This window comes from Nematostella vectensis, chromosome 5 (genome assembly GCF_932526225.1).
Source record: "Nematostella vectensis chromosome 5, jaNemVect1.1, whole genome shotgun sequence".
Classification (NCBI taxonomy): Eukaryota; Metazoa; Cnidaria; class Anthozoa; order Actiniaria; family Edwardsiidae; genus Nematostella; species Nematostella vectensis.
In genome coordinates, this window is record NC_064038.1 from 9,223,506 (window position 1) to 9,246,280 (window position 22,775).

At 53.5% G+C, this 22,775-nt stretch overlaps 2 protein-coding genes across 2 annotated transcripts in view; both read left to right on the plus strand.

Moving 5' to 3' along the window:
• LOC5518172 (E3 ubiquitin-protein ligase NEDD4) overlaps positions 1-22,775 on the plus strand; it is a 49,621-nt gene that overhangs the window by 11,530 nt on the left and 15,316 nt on the right. Inside the window, exons 13-15 of the mRNA XM_032362711.2 lie at positions 836-946; positions 21,480-21,569; positions 22,226-22,280. Of these exons, the coding sequence (XP_032218602.2) occupies positions 836-946; positions 21,480-21,569; positions 22,226-22,280 (256 nt within the window). The remainder of the gene's footprint in view (positions 1-835; positions 947-21,479; positions 21,570-22,225; positions 22,281-22,775) is intronic.
• LOC125563103 lies at positions 16,119-19,419 on the plus strand. Its single transcript, XM_048727918.1, has 2 exons — positions 16,119-17,266; positions 17,451-19,419. Exons 1-2 carry the CDS (start codon positions 16,344-16,346, stop codon positions 17,482-17,484), a joined length of 957 nt encoding a protein of 318 aa, XP_048583875.1. The 5' UTR covers positions 16,119-16,343; the 3' UTR covers positions 17,485-19,419.

The window sequence follows — 22,775 nt, forward strand, 5'->3', positions numbered from 1 at the left end:
TTTCATGAGACAGTAAATGCTTGAACGAACGAATTAAAAATAGGATGAATAAGTGAATTTTAGAAAAGTACTATCCTACTCTTATCTGGTCTGAATATGGAGCGCAGCAAAGGATTTTTTTTTGGGTGGGGAGGGGTGAAACCTGAAAAGGGCGAAAATCAATCATATTAAAAGCGATAACAAACAAAACCAACAACCAACCTAACTAACTTCAATAACTGTCGGGTAATTGAACCCATGACCCAGCGGTGAGAGGGTGTGGCTAGGCTGCGAGCAAGTCTGTCCTTTCGCGTCCGTAATTTAATAACAGTATATGCCATAAGTGCTTGTGGGGTCAGGTTTTCTTCTAGGTCAGGTGAGCGCTCGGAGATAGTCCAGAAAAACAGCTGAATTCTCGCGCCTTCGGCACTCACGCCATTGTCGTACCCAATTTTGTGACTTTTGGGGTTTTCCGCCAAAGGCGAGATGGCTAGTAGTCTAGGATTCTATCGCGATGTGCTCTCAAGCATTTCTATGCATTGCTGATTGGCTAGTGAAGATCATGTCGATCTGATACTACGTTTCTTGCGTTGGTTTACTTTGTTTACTTTTCAAAACATTGAAGCAGACAAATTAGGGCGCGTTATACTGTAAATATCTTAGTTTCTTTTTATACACAGGAGTTGAAATGGAATCTTGATATAACGATTTTCTCGATATAATTATATCAATTTAAAGTCTCGCCAATCAGAAAATATGAAAATTTATCTTGATTTAGCAATATACTTGATTAACGAGCTCTTGTCATATCCTCATATCAAGGTTCCACTATAACTGTTTCTTTTTCTGCTTGTAGGAAACAACACAGAATGCATTGATGGATCCCTTGCCTCCGGGCTGGGCTGTGCAGAGGGCACCCAATGGACGGCTCTTCTTCATCGACCACAACTCTAGAACCACCACATGGGTAATGACCCCCTTCCCCCCACCCCACACCACAACTCTAGAACCACCACATGGGTAATGACCCCCTTCCCCCCACCCCACACCACAACTCTAGAACCACCACATGGGTAATGACCCCCTTCCCCCCCCCCACACAACTCTAGAACCACCACATGGGTAATGACCCCCTTCCCCCCCACAACTCCAGAACCACTACATGGGTAATGACCCCCTCCCCCCCCCCCCCACCCCACAACTCTAGAACCACCACATGGGTAATGACCCCCTCCCCCCACCCCACAACTCTAGAACCACCACATGGGTAATGACCCCCTTCCCCCCACCCCACACCACAACTCTAGAACCACCACATGGGTAATAACCCCCTTCCTCCCCACCCACACCACAACTCTAGAACCACCACATGGGTAATGACCCCCTCCCCCCCACCCCACAACTCTAGAACCACCACATGGGTAATAACCCCCTTCCTCCCCCCCACCCCACAACTCTAGAACCACCACATGGGTAATGACCCCCTCCCCCCTCCCCACAACTCTAGAACCACCACATGGGTAATGACCCCCTCCCCCCTCCCCACAACTCTAGAACCACCACATGGGTAATAACCCCCTTCCTCCCCACCCCACAACTCTAGAACCACCACATGGGTAATGACCCCCTTCCTCCCCACCCCCTCCCCACAACTCTAGAACCACCACATGGGTAATAACCCCCTTCCTCCCCACCCCCTCCCCACAACTCTAGAACCACCACATGGGTAATAACCCCCTTCCTCCCCACCCCACAACTCTAGAACCACCACATGGGTAATGACCCCCTTCCCCCCCACAACTCCAGAACCACTACATGGGTAATGACCCCCTCCCCCCCCCCCCCCCACAACTCTAGAACCACCACATGGGTAATGACCCCCTCCCCCCTCCCCACAACTCTAGAACCACCACATGGGTAATAACCCCCTTCCTCCCCACCCCCTCCCCACAACTCTAGAACCACCACATGGGTAGTAACCCCCTTCCTCCCCACCCCCACCCCACAACTCTAGAACCACCACATGGGTAATGACCCCCTTCCCCCCCACCCCCACCCCACAACTCTAGAACCACCACATGGGTAATGACCCCCTTCCCCCCCACAACTCCAGAACCACTACATGGGTAATGACCCCCTCCCCCCCCCCCCCACCCCGCAACTCTAGAACCACCACATGGGTAATGACCCCCTTCCCCCCCCCCACCCCACAACTCTAGAACCACCACATGGGTAATGACCCCCTTCCCCCCCACCCCACAACTCTAGAACCACCACATGGGTAATGACCCCCTCCCCCCACCCCACAACTCTAGAACCACCACATGGGTAATGACCCCCTTCCCCCCCACCCCACAACTCTAGAACCACCACATGGGTAATGACCCCCTCCCCCCACCCCACAACTCTAGAACCACCACATGGGTAATGACCCCCTTCCCCCCCCCCCACCCCACAACTCTAGAACCACCACATGGGTAATGACCCCCTTCCCCCCCACCCCACAACTCTAGAACCACCACATGGGTAATGACCCCCTCCCCCCACCCCACAACTCTAGAACCACCACATGGGTAATAACCCCCTTCCTCCCCACCCCCTCCCCACAGCTCTAGAACCACCACATGGGTAATAACCCCCTTCCTCCCCACCCCCACCCCACAACTCTAGAACCACCACATGGGTAATGACCCCCTTCCCCCCCACCCCCACCCCACAACTCTAGAACCACCACATGGGTAATGACCCCCTTCCCCCCCACAACTCCAGAACCACTACATGGGTAATGACCCCCTCCCCCCCCCCCACCCCACAACTCTGGAACCACCACATGGGTAATGACCCCCTCCCCCCCACCCCACAACTCTAGAACCACCACATGGGTAATGACCCCCTTCCCCCCCACCCCCACCCCACAACTCTAGAACCACCACATGGGTAATGACCCCCTTCCCCCCCACAACTCCAGAACCACTACATGGGTAATGACCCCCTCCCCCCCCCCCACCCCACAACTCTAGAACCACCACATGGGTAATGACCCCCTTCCCCCCACCCCACAACTCTAGAACCACCACATGGGTAATAACCCCCTTCCTCCCCACCCCCTCCCCACAACTCTAGAACCACCACATGGGTAATAACCCCCTTCCCCCCCACAACTCCAGAACCACTACATGGGTAATGACCCCCTCCCTCCCCCCTCCCCACAACTCTAGAACCACCACATGGGTAATAACCCCCTTCCTCCCCACCCCACAACTCTAGAACCACCACATGGGTAATGACCCCCTTCCTCCCCACCCCCTCCCCACAACTCTAGAACCACCACATGGGTAATAACCCCCTTCCTCCCCACCCCCTCCCCACAACTCTAGAACCACCACATGGGTAATAACCCCCTTCCTCCCCACCCCACAACTCTAGAACCACCACATGGGTAATGACCCCCTTCCCCCCCACAACTCCAGAACCACTACATGGGTAATGACCCCCTCCCCCCCCCCCCCCCCCACAACTCTAGAACCACCACATGGGTAATGACCCCCTCCCCCCTCCCCACAACTCTAGAACCACCACATGGGTAATAACCCCCTTCCTCCCCACCCCCTCCCCACAACTCTAGAACCACCACATGGGTAATAACCCCCTTCCTCCCCACCCCCACCCCACAACTCTAGAACCACCACATGGGTAATGACCCCCTTCCCCCCCCCACCCCCACCCCACAACTCTAGAACCACCACATGGGTAATGACCCCCTTCCCCCCCACAACTCCAGAACCACTACATGGGTAATGACCCCCTCCCCCCCCCCCCCCACCCCACAACTCTAGAACCACCACATGGGTAATGACCCCCTTCCCCCCCCCCCCCACCCCACAACTCTAGAACCACCACATGGGTAATGACCCCCTTCCCCCCCACCCCACAACTCTAGAACCACCACATGGGTAATGACCCCCCTCCCCCCACCCCACAACTCTAGAACCACCACATGGGTAATGACCCCCTTCCCCCCCCACCCCACAACTCTAGAACCACCACATGGGTAATGACCCCCTCCCCCCACCCCACAACTCTAGAACCACCACATGGGTAATGACCCCCTTCCCCCCCCCCCACCCCACAACTCTAGAACCACCACATGGGTAATGACCCCCTTCCCCCCCCACCCCACAACTCTAGAACCACCACATGGGTAATGACCCCCTCCCCCCACCCCACAACTCTAGAACCACCACATGGGTAATAACCCCCTTCCTCCCCACCCCCTCCCCACAACTCTAGAACCACCACATGGGTAATAACCCCCTTCCTCCCCACCCCCACCCCACAACTCTAGAACCACCACATGGGTAATGACCCCCCTTCCCCCCCCACCCCCACCCCACAACTCTAGAACCACCACATGGGTAATGACCCCCTTCCCCCCCACAACTCCAGAACCACTACATGGGTAATGACCCCCTCCCCCCCCCCCCCCCACCCCACAACTCTGGAACCACCACATGGGTAATGACCCCCTCCCCCCACCCCACAACTCTAGAACCACCACATGGGTAATGACCCCCTTCCCCCCCACCCCCACCCCACAACTCTAGAACCACCACATGGGTAATGACCCCCTTCCCCCCCACAACTCCAGAACCACTACATGGGTAATGACCCCCTCCCCCCCCCCCACCCCACAACTCTAGAACCACCACATGGGTAATGACCCCCTTCCCCCCACCCCACAACTCTAGAACCACCACATGGGTAATAACCCCCTTCCTCCCCACCCCCTCCCCACAACTCTAGAACCACCACATGGGTAATAACCCCCTTCCCCCCCACAACTCCAGAACCACTACATGGGTAATGACCCCCTCCCCCCCCCACCCCACAACTCTAGAACCACCACATGGGTAATGACCCCCTCCCCCCTCCCCACAACTCTAGAACCACCACATGGGTAATAACCCCCTTCCTCCCCACCCCCTCCCCACAACTCTAGAACCACCACATGGGTAATAACCCCCTTCCTCCCCACCCCCACCCCACAACTCTAGAACCACCACATGGGTAATGACCCCCTTCCCCCCCACCCCCCACCCCACAACTCTAGAACCACCACATGGGTAATGACCCCCTTCCCCCCCACAACTCCAGAACCACTACATGGGTAATGACCCCCTCCCCCCCCCCCCCCACCCCACAACTCTAGAACCACCACATGGGTAATGACCCCCTCCCCCCACCCCAAAACTCTAGAACCACCACATGGGTAATAACCCCCTTCCTCCCCACCCCCTCCCCACAACTCTAGAACCACCACATGGGTAATAACCCCCTTCCTCCCCACCCCACAACTCTAGAACCACCACATGGGTAATGACCCCCTTCCCCCCCACAACTCCAGAACCACTACATGGGTAATGACCCCCTCCCCCCCCACCCCACAGCACAACTCTAGAACCACCACATGGGTAATGACCCCCTCCCCCCCCCCCACCCCACAACTCTAGAACCACCACATGGGTAATGACCCCCTTCCCCCCACCCCACAACTCTAGAACCACCACATGGGTAATAACCCCCTTCCTCCCCACCCCCTCCCCACAACTCTAGAACCACCACATGGGTAATAACCCCCTTCCTCCCCACCCCACAACTCTAGAACCACCACATGGGTAATGACCCCCTTCCCCCCCACAACTCCAGAACCACTACATGGGTAATGACCCCCTCCCCCCCCCCCCCACCCCACAACTCTAGAACCACCACATGGGTAATGACCCCCTTCCTCCCCACCCCCTCCCCACAACTCTAGAACCACCACATGGGTAATGACCCCCTTCCCCCCCACCCCACAACTCTAGAACCACCACATGGGTAATGACCCCCTCCCCCCACCCCACAACTCTAGAACCACCACATGGGTAATAACCCCCTTCCTCCCCACCCCCTCCCCACAACTCTAGAACCACCACATGGGTAATAACCCCCTTCCTCCCCACCCCCACCCCACAACTCTAGAACCACCACATGGGTAATGACCCCCTTCCCCCCCACAACTCCAGAACCACTACATGGGTAATGACCCCCTCCCCCCCCCCCCCCCCCCCACCCCACAACTCTGGAACCACCACATGGGTAATGACCCCCTCCCCCCACCCCACAACTCTAGAACCACCACATGGGTAATGACCCCCTTCCCCCCCACCCCCACCCCACAACTCTAGAACCACCACATGGGTAATGACCCCCTTCCTCCCCACCCCCTCCCCACAACTCTAGAACCACCACATGGGTAATGACCCCCTCCCCCCACCCCACAACTCTAGAACCACCACATGGGTAATGACCCCCCTTCCCCCCACCCCACAGCACAACTCTAGAACCACCACATGGGTAATAACCCCCTTCCCCCCCCCCCCCCCCCCCACACCACAACTCTAGAACCACCACATGGGTAATGACCCCCTCCCCCCACCCCACAACTCTAGAACCACCACATGGGTAATGACCCCCTTCCCCCCACCCCACACCACAACTCTAGAACCACCACATGGGTAATGACCCCCTCCCCCCACCCCACAACTCTAGAACCACCACATGGGTAATGACCCCCTTCCCCCCACCCCACACCACAACTCTAGAACCACCACATGGGTATGACCCCCTCCCCCCACCCCACAACTCTAGAACCACCACATGGGTAATGACCCCCTTCCCCCCCACCCCACACCACAACTCTAGAACCACCACATGGGTAATAACCCCCTTCCTCCCCACCCCCTCCCCACAACTCTAGAACCACCACATGGGTAATGACCCCCTCCCCCCCACCCCACAACTCTAGAACCACCACATGGGTAATGACCCCCTTCCCCCCCACCCCACAACTCTAGAACCACCCCATGGGTAATGACCCCCCTACCCCCCCCCCCCCACCACACAACTCTAGAACCACCACATGGGTAATGACCCCCTCCCCCCCCCCCCCCCCCCCCCACAACTCTAGAACCACCACATGGGTAATGACTACCCCCCCACCCCACAACTCTAGAACCACCACATGGGTAATGACCCCCTCCCCCCACCCCACAACTCTAGAACCACCACATGGGTAATAACCCCCTTCCCCCCACCCCACAACTCTAGAACCACCACATGGGTAATAACCCCCTCCCTCCCCACCCCCTCCCCACAACTCTAGAACCACCACATGGGTAATAACCCCCTTCCCCCCCACAACTCCAGAACCACTACATGGGTAATGACCCCCTCCCCCCCCCCACCCCACAACTCTAGAACCACCACATGGGTAATGACCCCCTTCCCCCCCACAACTCCAGAACCACTACATGGGTAATGACCCCCTCCCCCCCCCCCACCCCACAACTCTAGAACCACCACATGGGTAATGACCCCCTCCCCCCCACCCCACAACTCTAGAACCACCACATGGGTAATAACCCCCTTCCTCCCCACCCCCTCCCCACAACTCTAGAACCACCACATGGGTAATGACCCCCTTCCCCCCCACAACTCCAGAACCACTACATGGGTAATGACCCCCTCCCCCCCCCACCCCACAACTCTAGAACCACCACATGGGTAATGACCCCCTTCCCCCCCACAACTCCAGAACCACTACATGGGTAATGACCCCCTCCCCCCCCCCACCCCACAACTCTAGAACCACCACATGGGTAATGACCCCCTTCCCCCCACCCCACAACTCTAGAACCACCACATGGGTAATAACCCCCTTCCTCCCCACCCCCCTCCCCACAACTCTAGAACCACCACATGGGTAATAACCCCCTTCCTCCCCACCCCACAACTCTAGAACCACCACATGGGTAATGACCCCCTTCCCCCCCCACAACTCCAGAACCACTACATGGGTAATGACCCCCTCCCCCCCCCCCACCCCACAACTCTAGAACCACCACATGGGTAATGACCCCCTTCCTCCCCACCCCCTACCCACAACTCTAGAACCACCACATGGGTAATGACCCCCTCCCCCCCTCCCCACAACTCTAGAACCACCACATGGGTAATGACCCCCCTCCCCCCACCCCACAACTCTAGAACCACCACATGGGTAATGACCCCCTTCCCCCCCACCCCACAGCACAACTCTAGAACCACCACATGGGTAATAACCCCCTTCCCCCCCCCCCCCCCCCCCCCACACCACAACTCTAGAACCACCACATGGGTAATGACCCCCCTCCCCCCCACCCCACAACTCTAGAACCCACCACATGGGTAATGACCCCCTTCCCCCCACCCCACACCACAACTCTAGAACCACCACATGGGTAATGACCCCCCCTCCCCCCACCCCACAACTCTAGAACCACCACATGGGTAATGACCCCCCCTTCCCCCCACCCCACACCACAACTCTAGAACCACCACATGGGTATGACCCCCCTCCCCCCCACCCCCACAACTCTAGAACCACCACATGGGTAATGACCCCCCTTCCCCCCACCCCACACCACAACTCTAGAACCACCACATGGGTAATAACCCCCCTTCCTCCCCACCCCCTCCCCACAACTCTAGAACCACCACATGGGTAATGACCCCCTCCCCCCCCACCCCACAACTCTAGAACCACCACATGGGTAATGACCCCCCTTCCCCCCCACCCCACAACTCTAGAACCACCCCATGGGTAATGACCCCCTACCCCCCCCCCCACCACACAACTCTAGAACCACCACATGGGTAATGACCCCCTCCCCCCCCCCCCCACAACTCTAGAACCACCACATGGGTAATGACTACCCCCCCACCCCACAACTCTAGAACCACCACATGGGTAATGACCCCCCTCCCCCCACCCCACAACTCTAGAACCACCACATGGGTAATAACCCCCTTCCCCCCACCCCACAACTCTAGAACCACCACATGGGTAATAACCCCCTCCCTCCCCACCCCCTCCCCACAACTCTAGAACCACCACATGGGTAATAACCCCCTTCCTCCCCACCCCACAACTCTAGAACCACCACATGGGTAATGACCCCCTTCCCCCCCCACAACTCCAGAACCACTACATGGGTAATGACCCCCTCCCCCCCCACCCCACAGCACAACTCTAGAACCACCACATGGGTAATGACCCCCTCCCCCCCCCCACCCCACAACTCTAGAACCACCACATGGGTAATGACCCCCCTTCCCCCCACCCCACAACTCTAGAACCACCACATGGGTAATAACCCCCTTCCTCCCCACCCCCTCCCCACAACTCTAGAACCACCACATGGGTAATAACCCCCTTCCTCCCCACCCCACAACTCTAGAACCACCACATGGGTAATGACCCCCTTCCCCCCCACAACTCCAGAACCACTACATGGGTAATGACCCCCTCCCCCCCCCCCCCCACCCCACAACTCTAGAACCACCACATGGGTAATGACCCCCTTCCTCCCCACCCCCCTCCCCACAACTCTAGAACCACCACATGGGTAATGACCCCCTTCCCCCCCCACCCCACAACTCTAGAACCACCACATGGGTAATGACCCCCTCCCCCCCACCCCACAACTCTAGAACCACCACATGGGTAATAACCCCCTTCCTCCCCACCCCCTCCCCACAACTCTAGAACCACCACATGGGTAATAACCCCCTTCCTCCCCACCCCCACCCCACAACTCTAGAACCACCACATGGGTAATGACCCCCCTTCCCCCCCACAACTCCAGAACCACTACATGGGTAATGACCCCCCTCCCCCCCCCCCCCCCCCCCACCCCACAACTCTGGAACCACCACATGGGTAATGACCCCCTCCCCCCACCCCACAACTCTAGAACCACCACATGGGTAATGACCCCCTTCCCCCCCACCCCCACCCCACAACTCTAGAACCACCACATGGGTAATGACCCCCCTTCCTCCCCACCCCCCTCCCCACAACTCTAGAACCACCACATGGGTAATGACCCCCTCCCCCCACCCCACAACTCTAGAACCACCACATGGGTAATGACCCCCCTTCCCCCCCACCCCACAGCACAACTCTAGAACCACCACATGGGTAATAACCCCCTTCCCCCCCCCCCCCCCCCCACACCACAACTCTAGAACCACCACATGGGTAATGACCCCCTCCCCCCACCCCACAACTCTAGAACCACCACATGGGTAATGACCCCCTTCCCCCCACCCCCACACCACAACTCTAGAACCACCACATGGGTAATGACCCCCCTCCCCCCCCACCCCACAACTCTAGAACCACCACATGGGTAATGACCCCCTTCCCCCCACCCCACACCACAACTCTAGAACCACCACATGGGTATGACCCCCTCCCCCCACCCCACAACTCTAGAACCACCACATGGGTAATGACCCCCCTTCCCCCCACCCCACACCACAACTCTAGAACCACCACATGGGTAATAACCCCCTTCCTCCCCACCCCCCTCCCCACAACTCTAGAACCACCACATGGGTAATGACCCCCTCCCCCCCCACCCCACAACTCTAGAACCACCACATGGGTAATGACCCCCCTTCCCCCCCACCCCACAACTCTAGAACCACCCCATGGGTAATGACCCCCTACCCCCCCCCCCCCCACCACACAACTCTAGAACCACCACATGGGTAATGACCCCCTCCCCCCCCCCCCCCCCCCACAACTCTAGAACCACCACATGGGTAATGACTACCCCCCCACCCCACAACTCTAGAACCACCACATGGGTAATGACCCCCCTCCCCCCACCCCACAACTCTAGAACCACCACATGGGTAATAACCCCCTTCCCCCCCACCCCACAACTCTAGAACCACCACATGGGTAATAACCCCCTCCCTCCCCACCCCCTCCCCACAACTCTAGAACCACCACATGGGTAATAACCCCCTTCCCCCCCACAACTCCAGAACCACTACATGGGTAATGACCCCCTCCCCCCCCCCACCCCACAACTCTAGAACCACCACATGGGTAATGACCCCCTTCCCCCCCCACAACTCCAGAACCACTACATGGGTAATGACCCCCTCCCCCCCCCCCCCACCCCACAACTCTAGAACCACCACATGGGTAATGACCCCCCTCCCCCCACCCCACAACTCTAGAACCACCACATGGGTAATAACCCCCTTCCTCCCCACCCCCCTCCCCACAACTCTAGAACCACCACATGGGTAATGGACCCCCTTCCCCCCCACAACTCCAGAACCACTACATGGGTAATGACCCCCTCCCCCCCCCACCCCACAACTCTAGAACCACCACATGGGTAATGACCCCCTTCCCCCCCACAACTCCAGAACCACTACATGGGTAATGACCCCCTCCCCCCCCCCACCCCACAACTCTAGAACCACCACATGGGTAATGACCCCCTTCCCCCCCACCCCCACAACTCTAGAACCACCACATGGGTAATAACCCCCTTCCTCCCCACCCCCTCCCCACAACTCTAGAACCACCACATGGGTAATAACCCCCTTCCTCCTCCCCACCCCACAACTCTAGAACCACCACATGGGTAATGACCCCCTTCCCCCCCACAACTCCAGAACCACTACATGGGTAATGACCCCCTCCCCCCCCCCCACCCCACAACTCTAGAACCACCACATGGGTAATGACCCCCTTCCTCCCCACCCCCTACCCACAACTCTAGAACCACCACATGGGTAATGACCCCCTCCCCCCTCCCCACAACTCTAGAACCACCACATGGGTAATGACCCCCTCCCCCCCACCCCACAACTCTAGAACCACCACATGGGTAATGACCCCCTTCCCCCCCACCCCACAGCACAACTCTAGAACCACCACATGGGTAATAACCCCCTTCCCCCCCCCCCCCCCCCACACCACAACTCTAGAACCACCACATGGGTAATGACCCCCCTCCCCCCACCCCACAACTCTAGAACCACCACATGGGTAATGACCCCCTTCCCCCCCACCCCACACCACAACTCTAGAACCACCACATGGGTAATGACCCCCTCCCCCCACCCCACAACTCTAGAACCACCACATGGGTAATGACCCCCTTCCCCCCACCCCACACCACAACTCTAGAACCACCACATGGGGTATGACCCCCCCTCCCCCCCACCCCACAACTCTAGAACCACCACATGGGTAATGACCCCCCTTCCCCCCCCACCCCACACCACAACTCTAGAACCACCACATGGGTAATAACCCCCTTCCTCCCCACCCCCCTCCCCACAACTCTAGAACCACCACATGGGTAATGACCCCCTCCCCCCCCACCCCCACAACTCTAGAACCACCACATGGGTAATGACCCCCCTTCTACCCCACCCCACAACTCTAGAACCACCCCATGGGTAATGACCCCCCTACCCCCCCCCCACCACACAACTCTAGAACCACCACATGGGTAATGACCCCCCTCCCCCCCCCCCCCACAACTCTAGAACCAACCACATGGGTAATGACTACCCCCCCCCACCCCACAACTCTAGAACCACCACATGGGTAATGACCCCCTCCCCCCACCCCACAACTCTAGAACCACCACATGGGTAATAACCCCCTTCCCCCCACCCCACAACTCTAGAACCACCACATGGGTAATAACCCCCTCCCTCCCCACCCCCTCCCCACAACTCTAGAACCACCACATGGGTAATAACCCCCTTCCCCCCCACAACTCCAGAACCACTACATGGGTAATGACCCCCTCCCCCCCCCACCCCACAACTCTAGAACCACCACATGGGTAATGACCCCCCTTCCCCCCCCACAACTCCAGAACCACTACATGGGTAATGACCCCCTCCCCCCCCCCCCACCCCCACAACTCTAGAACCACCACATGGGTAATGACCCCCCTCCCCCCACCCCACAACTCTAGAACCACCACATGGGTAATGACCCCCTTCCCCCCCCACAACTCCAGAACCACTACATGGGTAATGACCCCCTCCCCCCCCCCCCCCCCCACCCCACAACTCTGGAACCACCACATGGGTAATGACCCCCTCCCCCCACCCCACAACTCTAGAACCACCACATGGGTAATGACCCCCTTCCCCCCCACCCCCACCCCACAACTCTAGAACCACCACATGGGTAATGACCCCCTTCCTCCCCACCCCCTCCCCACAACTCTAGAACCACCACATGGGTAATGACCCCCTCCCCCCACCCCCACAACTCTAGAACCACCACATGGGTAATGACCCCCCTTCCCCCCACCCCACAGCACTACTCTAGAACCACCACATGGGTAATAACCCCCTTCCCCCCCCCCCCCCCCCCCCACACCACAACTCTAGAACCACCACATGGGTAATGACCCCCCTCCCCCCACCCCCACAACTCTAGAACCACCACATGGGTAATGACCCCCTTCCCCCCACCCCACACCACAACTCTAGAACCACCACATGGGTAATGACCCCCTCCCCCCACCCCACAACTCTAGAACCACCACATGGGTAATGACCCCCCTTCCCCCCCACCCCACACCACAACTCTAGAACCACCACATGGGTATGACCCCCTCCCCCCACCCCACAACTCTAGAACCACCACATGGGTAATGACCCCCTTCCCCCCACCCCACACCACAACTCTAGAACCACCACATGGGTAATAACCCCCTTCCTCCCCACCCCCTCCCCACAACTCTAGAACCACCACATGGGTAATGACCCCCTCCCCCCCACCCCACAACTCTAGAACCACCACATGGGTAATGACCCCCTTCCCCCCCACCCCACAACTCTAGAACCACCCCATGGGTAATGACCCCCCTAACCCCCCCCCCCCCACCACACAACTCTAGAACCACCACATGGGGTAATGACCCCCCTCCCCCCCCCCCCCCCCCCCACAACTCTAGAACCACCACATGGGTAATGACTACCCCCCCACCCCACAACTCTAGAACCACCACATGGGTAATGACCCCCTCCCCCCACCCCACAACTCTAGAACCACCACATGGGTAATAACCCCCTTCCCCCCACCCCACAACTCTAGAACCACCACATGGGTAATAACCCCCTCCCTCCCCACCCCCTCCCCACAACTCTAGAACCACCACATGGGTAATAACCCCCTTCCCCCCCACAACTCCAGAACCACTACATGGGTAATGACCCCCTCCCCCCCCCACCCCACAACTCTAGAACCACCACATGGGTAATGACCCCCTTCCCCCCCACAACTCCAGAACCACTACATGGGTAATGACCCCCTCCCCCCCCCCCACCCCACAACTCTAGAACCACCACATGGGTAATGACCCCCTCCCCCCACCCCACAACTCTAGAACCACCACATGGGTAATAACCCCCTTCCTCCCCACCCCCTCCCCACAACTCTAGAACCACCACATGGGTAATGACCCCCTTCCCCCCCACAACTCCAGAACCACTACATGGGTAATGACCCCCTCCCCCCCCCCACCCCACAACTCTAGAACCACCACATGGGTAATGACCCCCTTCCCCCCCACAACTCCAGAACCACTACATGGGTAATGACCCCCTCCCCCCCCCACCCCACAACTCTAGAACCACCACATGGGTAATGACCCCCTTCCCCCCACCCCACAACTCTAGAACCACCACATGGGTAATAACCCCCTTCCTCCCCACCCCCTCCCCACAACTCTAGAACCACCACATGGGTAATAACCCCCTTCCTCCCCACCCCACAACTCTAGAACCACCACATGGGTAATGACCCCCTTCCCCCCCACAACTCCAGAACCACTACATGGGTAATGACCCCCTCCCCCCCCCCCACCCCACAACTCTAGAACCACCACATGGGTAATGACCCCCTTCCTCCCCACCCCCTACCCACAACTCTAGAACCACCACATGGGTAATGACCCCCTCCCCCCTCCCCACAACTCTAGAACCACCACATGGGTAATGACCCCCTCCCCCCACCCCACAACTCTAGAACCACCACATGGGTAATGACCCCCTTCCCCCCACCCCACAGCACAACTCTAGAACCACCACATGGGTAATAACCCCCTTCCCCCCCCCCCCCCCCCCACACCACAACTCTAGAACCACCACATGGGTAATGACCCCCTCCCCCCACCCCACAACTCTAGAACCACCACATGGGTAATGACCCCCTTCCCCCCACCCCACACCACAACTCTAGAACCACCACATGGGTAATGACCCCCTCCCCCCACCCCACAACTCTAGAACCACCACATGGGTAATGACCCCCTTCCCCCCACCCCACACCACAACTCTAGAACCACCACATGGGTATGACCCCCTCCCCCCACCCCACAACTCTAGAACCACCACATGGGTAATGACCCCCTTCCCCCCACCCCACACCACAACTCTAGAACCACCACATGGGTAATAACCCCCTTCCTCCCCACCCCCTCCCCACAACTCTAGAACCACCACATGGGTAATGACCCCCTCCCCCCCACCCCACAACTCTAGAACCACCACATGGGTAATGACCCCCTTCTACCCCACCCCACAACTCTAGAACCACCCCATGGGTAATGACCCCCTACCCCCCCCCCCACCACACAACTCTAGAACCACCACATGGGTAATGACCCCCTCCCCCCCCCCCCCACAACTCTAGAACCACCACATGGGTAATGACTACCCCCCCACCCCACAACTCTAGAACCACCACATGGGTAATGACCCCCTCCCCCCACCCCACAACTCTAGAACCACCACATGGGTAATAACCCCCTTCCCCCCACCCCACAACTCTAGAACCACCACATGGGTAATAACCCCCTCCCTCCCCACCCCCTCCCCACAACTCTAGAACCACCACATGGGTAATAACCCCCTTCCCCCCCACAACTCCAGAACCACTACATGGGTAATGACCCCCTCCCCCCCCCACCCCACAACTCTAGAACCACCACATGGGTAATGACCCCCTTCCCCCCCACAACTCCAGAACCACTACATGGGTAATGACCCCCTCCCCCCCCCCCACCCCACAACTCTAGAACCACCACATGGGTAATGACCCCCTCCCCCCACCCCACAACTCTAGAACCACCACATGGGTAATAACCCCCTTCCTCCCCACCCCCTCCCCACAACTCTAGAACCACCACATGGGTAACATTTTTAACTTACATTTTTAACACATTTTTAACTTACAAAAAGACATTTATTTAGGAACTGTGTATCTAAGCCCAGCAAACGGGCGATGTAATAATTATGAAGAAGACATTCTAGAAGAACTTGAATTTGAAATATTAAGGCTCTCTCTAAAGGGGGATGTCATTATCCAAGGGGACTTTAATGCAAGAACGGGTATTTTGCAAGAATTTGCTCTGGATGATGAACAAAATGACGAATTTATGGGTCTACCAAAAGATTACCAAATTGATATTCCAAATAATAGAAATTCACAAGACTCTAAGGTGATTGACAGCCGAGGAAGAAATTTAATAGAAACGTGCACTGCACTCAATATGCGAATTTTGAACGGCAGAGTAGTAGGTGACCTTGAAGGTAAGAAAACCTGCTTTCGATACAACGGAAGCAGCGTTGTTGATTACATAATTGTAAATAATGAAAGTTTAGACATTGTTGATTATTTCATTGTGAATCCGCTTGAGCCACACCTGACTGATCACTGTTCGCTTTCATGCAGTCTAAACCTGAAATTTACATTTAAACAAAAGGATAATTCAGAAAACGTACAACTAAGTGAGCTCAAAAGATTGCGCTGGAATAACGAGATCAGTAGCGAGTCAAAGCTATTGTTCGAGTCCGAAGAAGTGCAAACAAATTTAAATGCGGCTTTAAATAATAATTGCGTAGACACATCAGTAGATCTTTTTACAGAAACGCTCTTATCCGCATGCGAAAACGCAGGACTGCGCTACCAAAACAATGACATTAAAGAGAGCAGCGTTAACAAAATGTGGTTCGACAAGGAATGTAAAAATGAAAAAGAAAATTTACGCTCACTAGGCAAATTACTTTCAAAGCAGCCTGACCAACGCGAGCTAGGAGCCGTCTTGAAGGAAAAAAAGAAGTCTTTTAAAAAACTCTGTAGGCGGAAAAAGTATACGCATTATAATAATATAGTAAACAGTATCGATTTCAGAAACTCTAAAAACACTTGGAAACAAATAAATAGGATTTTCAACAGCAATACACATAAACAATCACATCAAATTAGACCCGAAGAAGCTGCTGTTTTTCATCAGCACTTCGAACAATTAAACGCGACAATAGAATCACAAAATACAATGGAAGAAGTAGAAAAAACGCGAATAAACAATAGGCAAGGGCCATTGGATCACGAATTCACGGAACTCGAAATAACTAACGCCATAAAAAGTCTAAAAACGGGTAAAGCACCCGGCGCTGATAATATTTTAAACGAAGTATTAAAGTGCGGCGAAGAAACTCTGAAAAAGCCATTACAAATTTTGTTTAATAAAATTTTGAATAGTGGGGAATACCCATCTAGCTGGAGTTATGGTCTGATAGTACCGATCCTGAAAAAAGGAGATCCTAGTAAACCGGAAAATTTTAGAGGTATTACCTTACTCTCGTCACTAGGAAAAGTTTTCACATCCATAATGAACAACAGATTGTACAATTACCTTGTCGAAAGAAAAATAATCAAACCTGAGCAGGGAGGATTCAGAAAAGAGCATGGAACAGTGGATAGTATTTTCATCCTAAAATCTTTGATTGACAAATACGTTAAAGCAAAGCCAAAAAAGAAACAAAACTTCCTATTTACGTGTTATGTTGATTTCAGTAAAGCTTTCGACAGAGTACCAAGACACAAACTTTTTGATAAGCTAGAGCGTTCAGGCGTAACAGGGCGATTTCTTGAAGTTTTGAAATCAATTTACACAAATGATAAGTCCTCAGTCAAAATTAGAAATCTGTTAACGCCAGCCTTTAGGTGTTACAACGGAGTGAAACAGGGATGTATGATTTCCCCGACACTATTTAATTTTTATCTCAGCAGCTTGTCCGAGGAACAAAATACAGTAAGAAATTGCAACGATGTCGAACTCAATTCACGACCTATTAGTTGTTTACTTTATGCCGACGATTTGGTAATCGTCTCGAAGACTGCCACGGGGCTACAAAAATATTTAGACAAACTAAGCGAATTTTGTGATGAAGCAAAACTCACTGTTAATCTAGAAAAAACTAAGATAATGATATTTAATAACTCTGGGAAAACAATGAACAACTATCTCTTTAAATACAGAAACAGTAAAGTTGACATTGTCAAGTCATATAAATACCTTGGGGTGCATTTTAGCACCTTTGGGAACTTCAGCCTAGCAAAGCAAGAAATAAAGAAGGTCGGACTAAAAGCTTTGTATAAGCTTCGAAAAGAAATGGGAAACCACTTTAGAGACAAAATAACTCTAACACTTAGGCTCTTTGATACCCTTGTAACCCCAATTCTATTATATAGTAGCGAGGTGTGGGGAACAGACTGCAATGACAAACTAGAAAAAGACCCCATAGAATCGGTACACACAAGGTTTATACGTTGGCTGCTAGGCGTCAACAGGTACTGCAGTTCTAATGCATGTAGATCCGAGGTCGGTAGATTTCCAATGCGTTTAAAAGCCAAATGTAGAGCAATAAAATGTTGGCAAAAAATGATAAATTCTGACCACAGTAAACTTGCTGTGTTGGCTTTCCTAGATTCTTTAGAAAATAACAGCAAGGTAACTTGGGTGCACAAACTGAAAAACATTTTAGATCGAGCAGGCTTGGGCTATATATGGCTTGATGCCCCAAACACGTCTATAAATTTAATAAAGATGCGCTTTGAAGATATCGAGCGACAGGTGTGGCTAAGTGAGATTCACAATGATAGTAGAAGAGACCCACGCCAAAAGAATAAATTGCGAACTTTCAGGACCTTCAAGGTGGTCTACGAACTTGAAAAATATCTTACCCAAATTAATAATGTACAACACAGAATTGCCGTCACAAAATTAAGACTAAGCAATCATAATTTGGCCATCGAAACAGGTAGACATGCCAAACCATATGTGCCCCCAAATGAGAGGAGGTGCACGATTTGCAAAAATGGAATAGAAAACGAAGAACACTTTCTTGTAAAATGCCCTACATACAACGCGATTAGAAAGGCATACTATAGTGTTATCAAAGACAAAACTAATATCAACTTAAATGCAATGACATCTGAAAGAGCTTTCCTTTTTATTATTACCATGGATCAAAGAAACGAGATCATTAACAGGGAAACTGCAAAATATATTTTTGACTGCACAAGAAAAAGATTTGAATGCCTAAAAGAATAAATGCACACCACGGATAATGACAACCTCCTTTTTATCTTAACTATTTGGAAAAACACCTGATATATAATCATGTATAAGGGTACCAAATAAAATATATTGAAATTGAAATTGAAAATTGAAATTGAAATTGGGTAATGACCCCCTTCCCCCCCACAACTCCAGAACCACTACATGGGTAATGACCCCCTCCCCCCCCCACCCCACAACTCTAGAACCACCACATGGGTAATGACCCCCTTCCCCCCCACAACTCCAGAACCACTACATGGGTAATGACCCCCTCCCCCCCGCACCCCACAACTCTAGAACCACCACATGGGTAATGACCCCCTTCCCCCCACCCCACAACTCTAGAACCACCACATGGGTAATAACCCCCTTCCTCCCCACCCCCTCCCCACAACTCTAGAACCACCACATGGGTAATAACCCCCTTCCTCCCCACCCCACAACTCTAGAACCACCACATGGGTAATGACCCCCTTCCCCCCCACAACTCCAGAACCACTACATGGGTAATGACCCCCTCCCCCCCCCCCACCCCACAACTCTAGAACCACCACATGGGTAATGACCCCCTTCCTCCCCACCCCCTACCCACAACTCTAGAACCACCACATGGGTAATGACCCCCTCCCCCCACCCCACAACTCTAGAACCACCACATGGGTAATGACCCCCTTCCCCCCACCCCACAGCACAACTCTAGAACCACCACATGGGTAATAACCCCCTTCCCCCCCCCCCCCCCCCCACACCACAACTCTAGAACCACCACATGGGTAATGACCCCCTCCCCCCACCCCACAACTCTAGAACCACCACATGGGTAATGACCCCCTTCCCCCCACCCCACACCACAACTCTAGAACCACCACATGGGTATGACCCCCTCCCCCCACCCCACAACTCTAGAACCACCACATGGGTAATGACCCCCTTCCCCCCACCCCACACCACAACTCTAGAACCACCACATGGGTAATAACCCCCTTCCTCCCCACCCCCTCCCCACAACTCTAGAACCACCACATGGGTAATGACCCCCTCCCCCCCACCCCACAACTCTAGAACCACCACATGGGTAATGACCCCCTTCCCCCCCACCCCACAACTCTAGAACCACCCCATGGGTAATGACCCCCTACCCCCCCCCCCCCCCCCCCCACCACACAACTCTAGAACCACCACATGGGTAATGACCCCCTCCCCCCCCCCCCACCCCACAACTCTAGAACCACCACATGGGTAATGACTACCCCCCCACCCCACAACTCTAGAACCACCACATGGGTAATGACCCCCTCCCCCCACCCCACAACTCTAGAACCACCACATGGGTAATGACCCCCTCCCCCCCACCCCACAACTCTAGAACCACCACATGGGTAATGACCCCCCCCCCCCCCACCCCACAACTCTAGAACCACCACATGGGTAATGACCCCCTCCCCCCACCCCACAACTCTAGAACCACCACATGGGTAATGACCAAAATAAACATTCTGTGATCATTTCTGTCAGTACTTCTCATTTCTGTCAGTACTTCTCATGTATAAACATCTGTTGATAACGTTCGAAAAGCTCTGTTAACTCGAACTCTGAAGGGAGTCAACATATCAGTTAAAGCCGCATTGTCACCAGTTTACTAAGACAAAAGAATCTATTATAATCCGAGATATTTAACAGGCCATCCACTCTAAATTATCAATCACATCCTCAAAGAAACTTCCAATAGACACACTGCTTTCAATATTTTGAAATATCTTTCGCGTTTTCCGTTAAAAATCATCGGATATTGTTAGGTAATCGACAGGAAGTAAACTGGTGACAATGCGGCTTTAGCGGTGTTGATTGAACATTTATTTCAGTTAGCCGTAGTTTTATTGAAATCGTGAACATAATTGTTATCCATATATGCGTTACTCTAAAAAGAATAAGATCAACTAAATCAAGAACTGTTCTCGAGTTAATAGGGTATAGTGTGAGGGCAAGGAAACTTAAGGAATACTACAAGTAACCAATGAATTCGAGTTTACTAAAGATAAATGAGAATCAGGAGCAAGTCTGGGAAAATCGAACAGTTCCATATTAGAATAAATCCAAGTTATTATATTTCGAGTTATCCGGGTTCTCAATATATGTAGCTAATCGGTGTTCTATTTGTGTATGCAGCATGACCCTAGACTTACACATCTTAGCCAATCACCGCCTAGCGCCCTTCCCCCATCAGCTCCGCCGGCCCAAGACCTGGGCCCATTACCTGTAAGTAGCAGAGCTTTAGGAGTCTATGCCCGCCGCCATTTGTCATCCTAGCAAAATACCAAATACGAGGAAGCAACCATTTCCATCGGTTGATTAAGTAAAACTTTTGCTATATTTTTTCGATGAGTTCGATATATGTTCTCGATAAAGTTGAATTTGTTTTAGGTGGTTATCTGGATAATTTTCACACAATTTCTCTTCCAATATTAAATGAAAATAATATAACACAGGTATCGGGGATATAAATGTTTTTTTTAAGAACCATACATGGCGGTAACAAACTTTATAAATAGTAATACTGTTGAAGAAGGTCAATCAAGCCACATTTTACGCTTTGGGCAAGACCAAGTCGCGCATACAATAATATGGCTTCTATTGGCTTCTAGTCAAATATTTCTGATCAAGTATTAGATTTCAATCGTGGATTGTTACTTGTAGTTGTACAGATGTAAACGTTATTAACGGAGTTGCGTTTGTAGGTGTACCTTCAGATGTAAACAGTATCAACAGAGTTGTCTGATTGCTCAAGTTCTAGACCCTCGAACATTGCTAGCGCTTGAGGCGTTCGAAGCTGTATGACCAGGGTCTTTTCTGATCGGTGTTCTTTGATATCCTACTGCTATTTCGTGTCTAACCAGAAATGTTTCTTGCGACAGGATGGATGGGAAGAAAGAATACACTCAGATGGAAGGGTATTTTACATTGATCACGGTAATCTTGCTTATCACGGAAGCTTTTTTATGAAAATACATCAGTTTTCACTCTAGAACCAAGGTGTTGCAAACAATGTCAAATAAACGAGAAAACAAGCGTTATTTTAAACGGTGTTTGGAAAGCAATATCATTCAATACTTGTTTCTATTCTGATTCTAGCTTTTAAACTTCCATGTGGCTTTAGAGACGGGGTCTTGTTGATTCAAGGTTTACGATTCATGGATTGTTTGAATGTAACCTTATTTGGAATAATGTAACCTTATTAAGAGAATGAGATCTGCCTTGAAACAGCCTTAAAGAATAAAATTTAAAAAGCAGAGTCAAATACCAGAGTATGATATGTCTTCTTTGGATTAGTATACACATTTGTGGTCATAAACTTTTTCATTTTTTTTGTTATGGTTGCTAGGAAGCCAACATTTTTTGTATATAACATTTTTACATATATTGATGTGTTTGTTTGTTTCTTTTAATATTTAGTGATTTTAAATT

Coding starts and splice junctions, on each gene's coding strand:
- LOC125563103 (XM_048727918.1), top strand. CDS start 16,344: ATGGGTCTACCAAAAGATTACCAAATTGATATTCCAAATAATAGAAAT. Junction 17,267..17,450: donor GAAGAAGTAGAAAAAACGCG/AATAAACAATAG, acceptor ATTTTGAATAGT/GGGGAATACCCATCTAGCTG.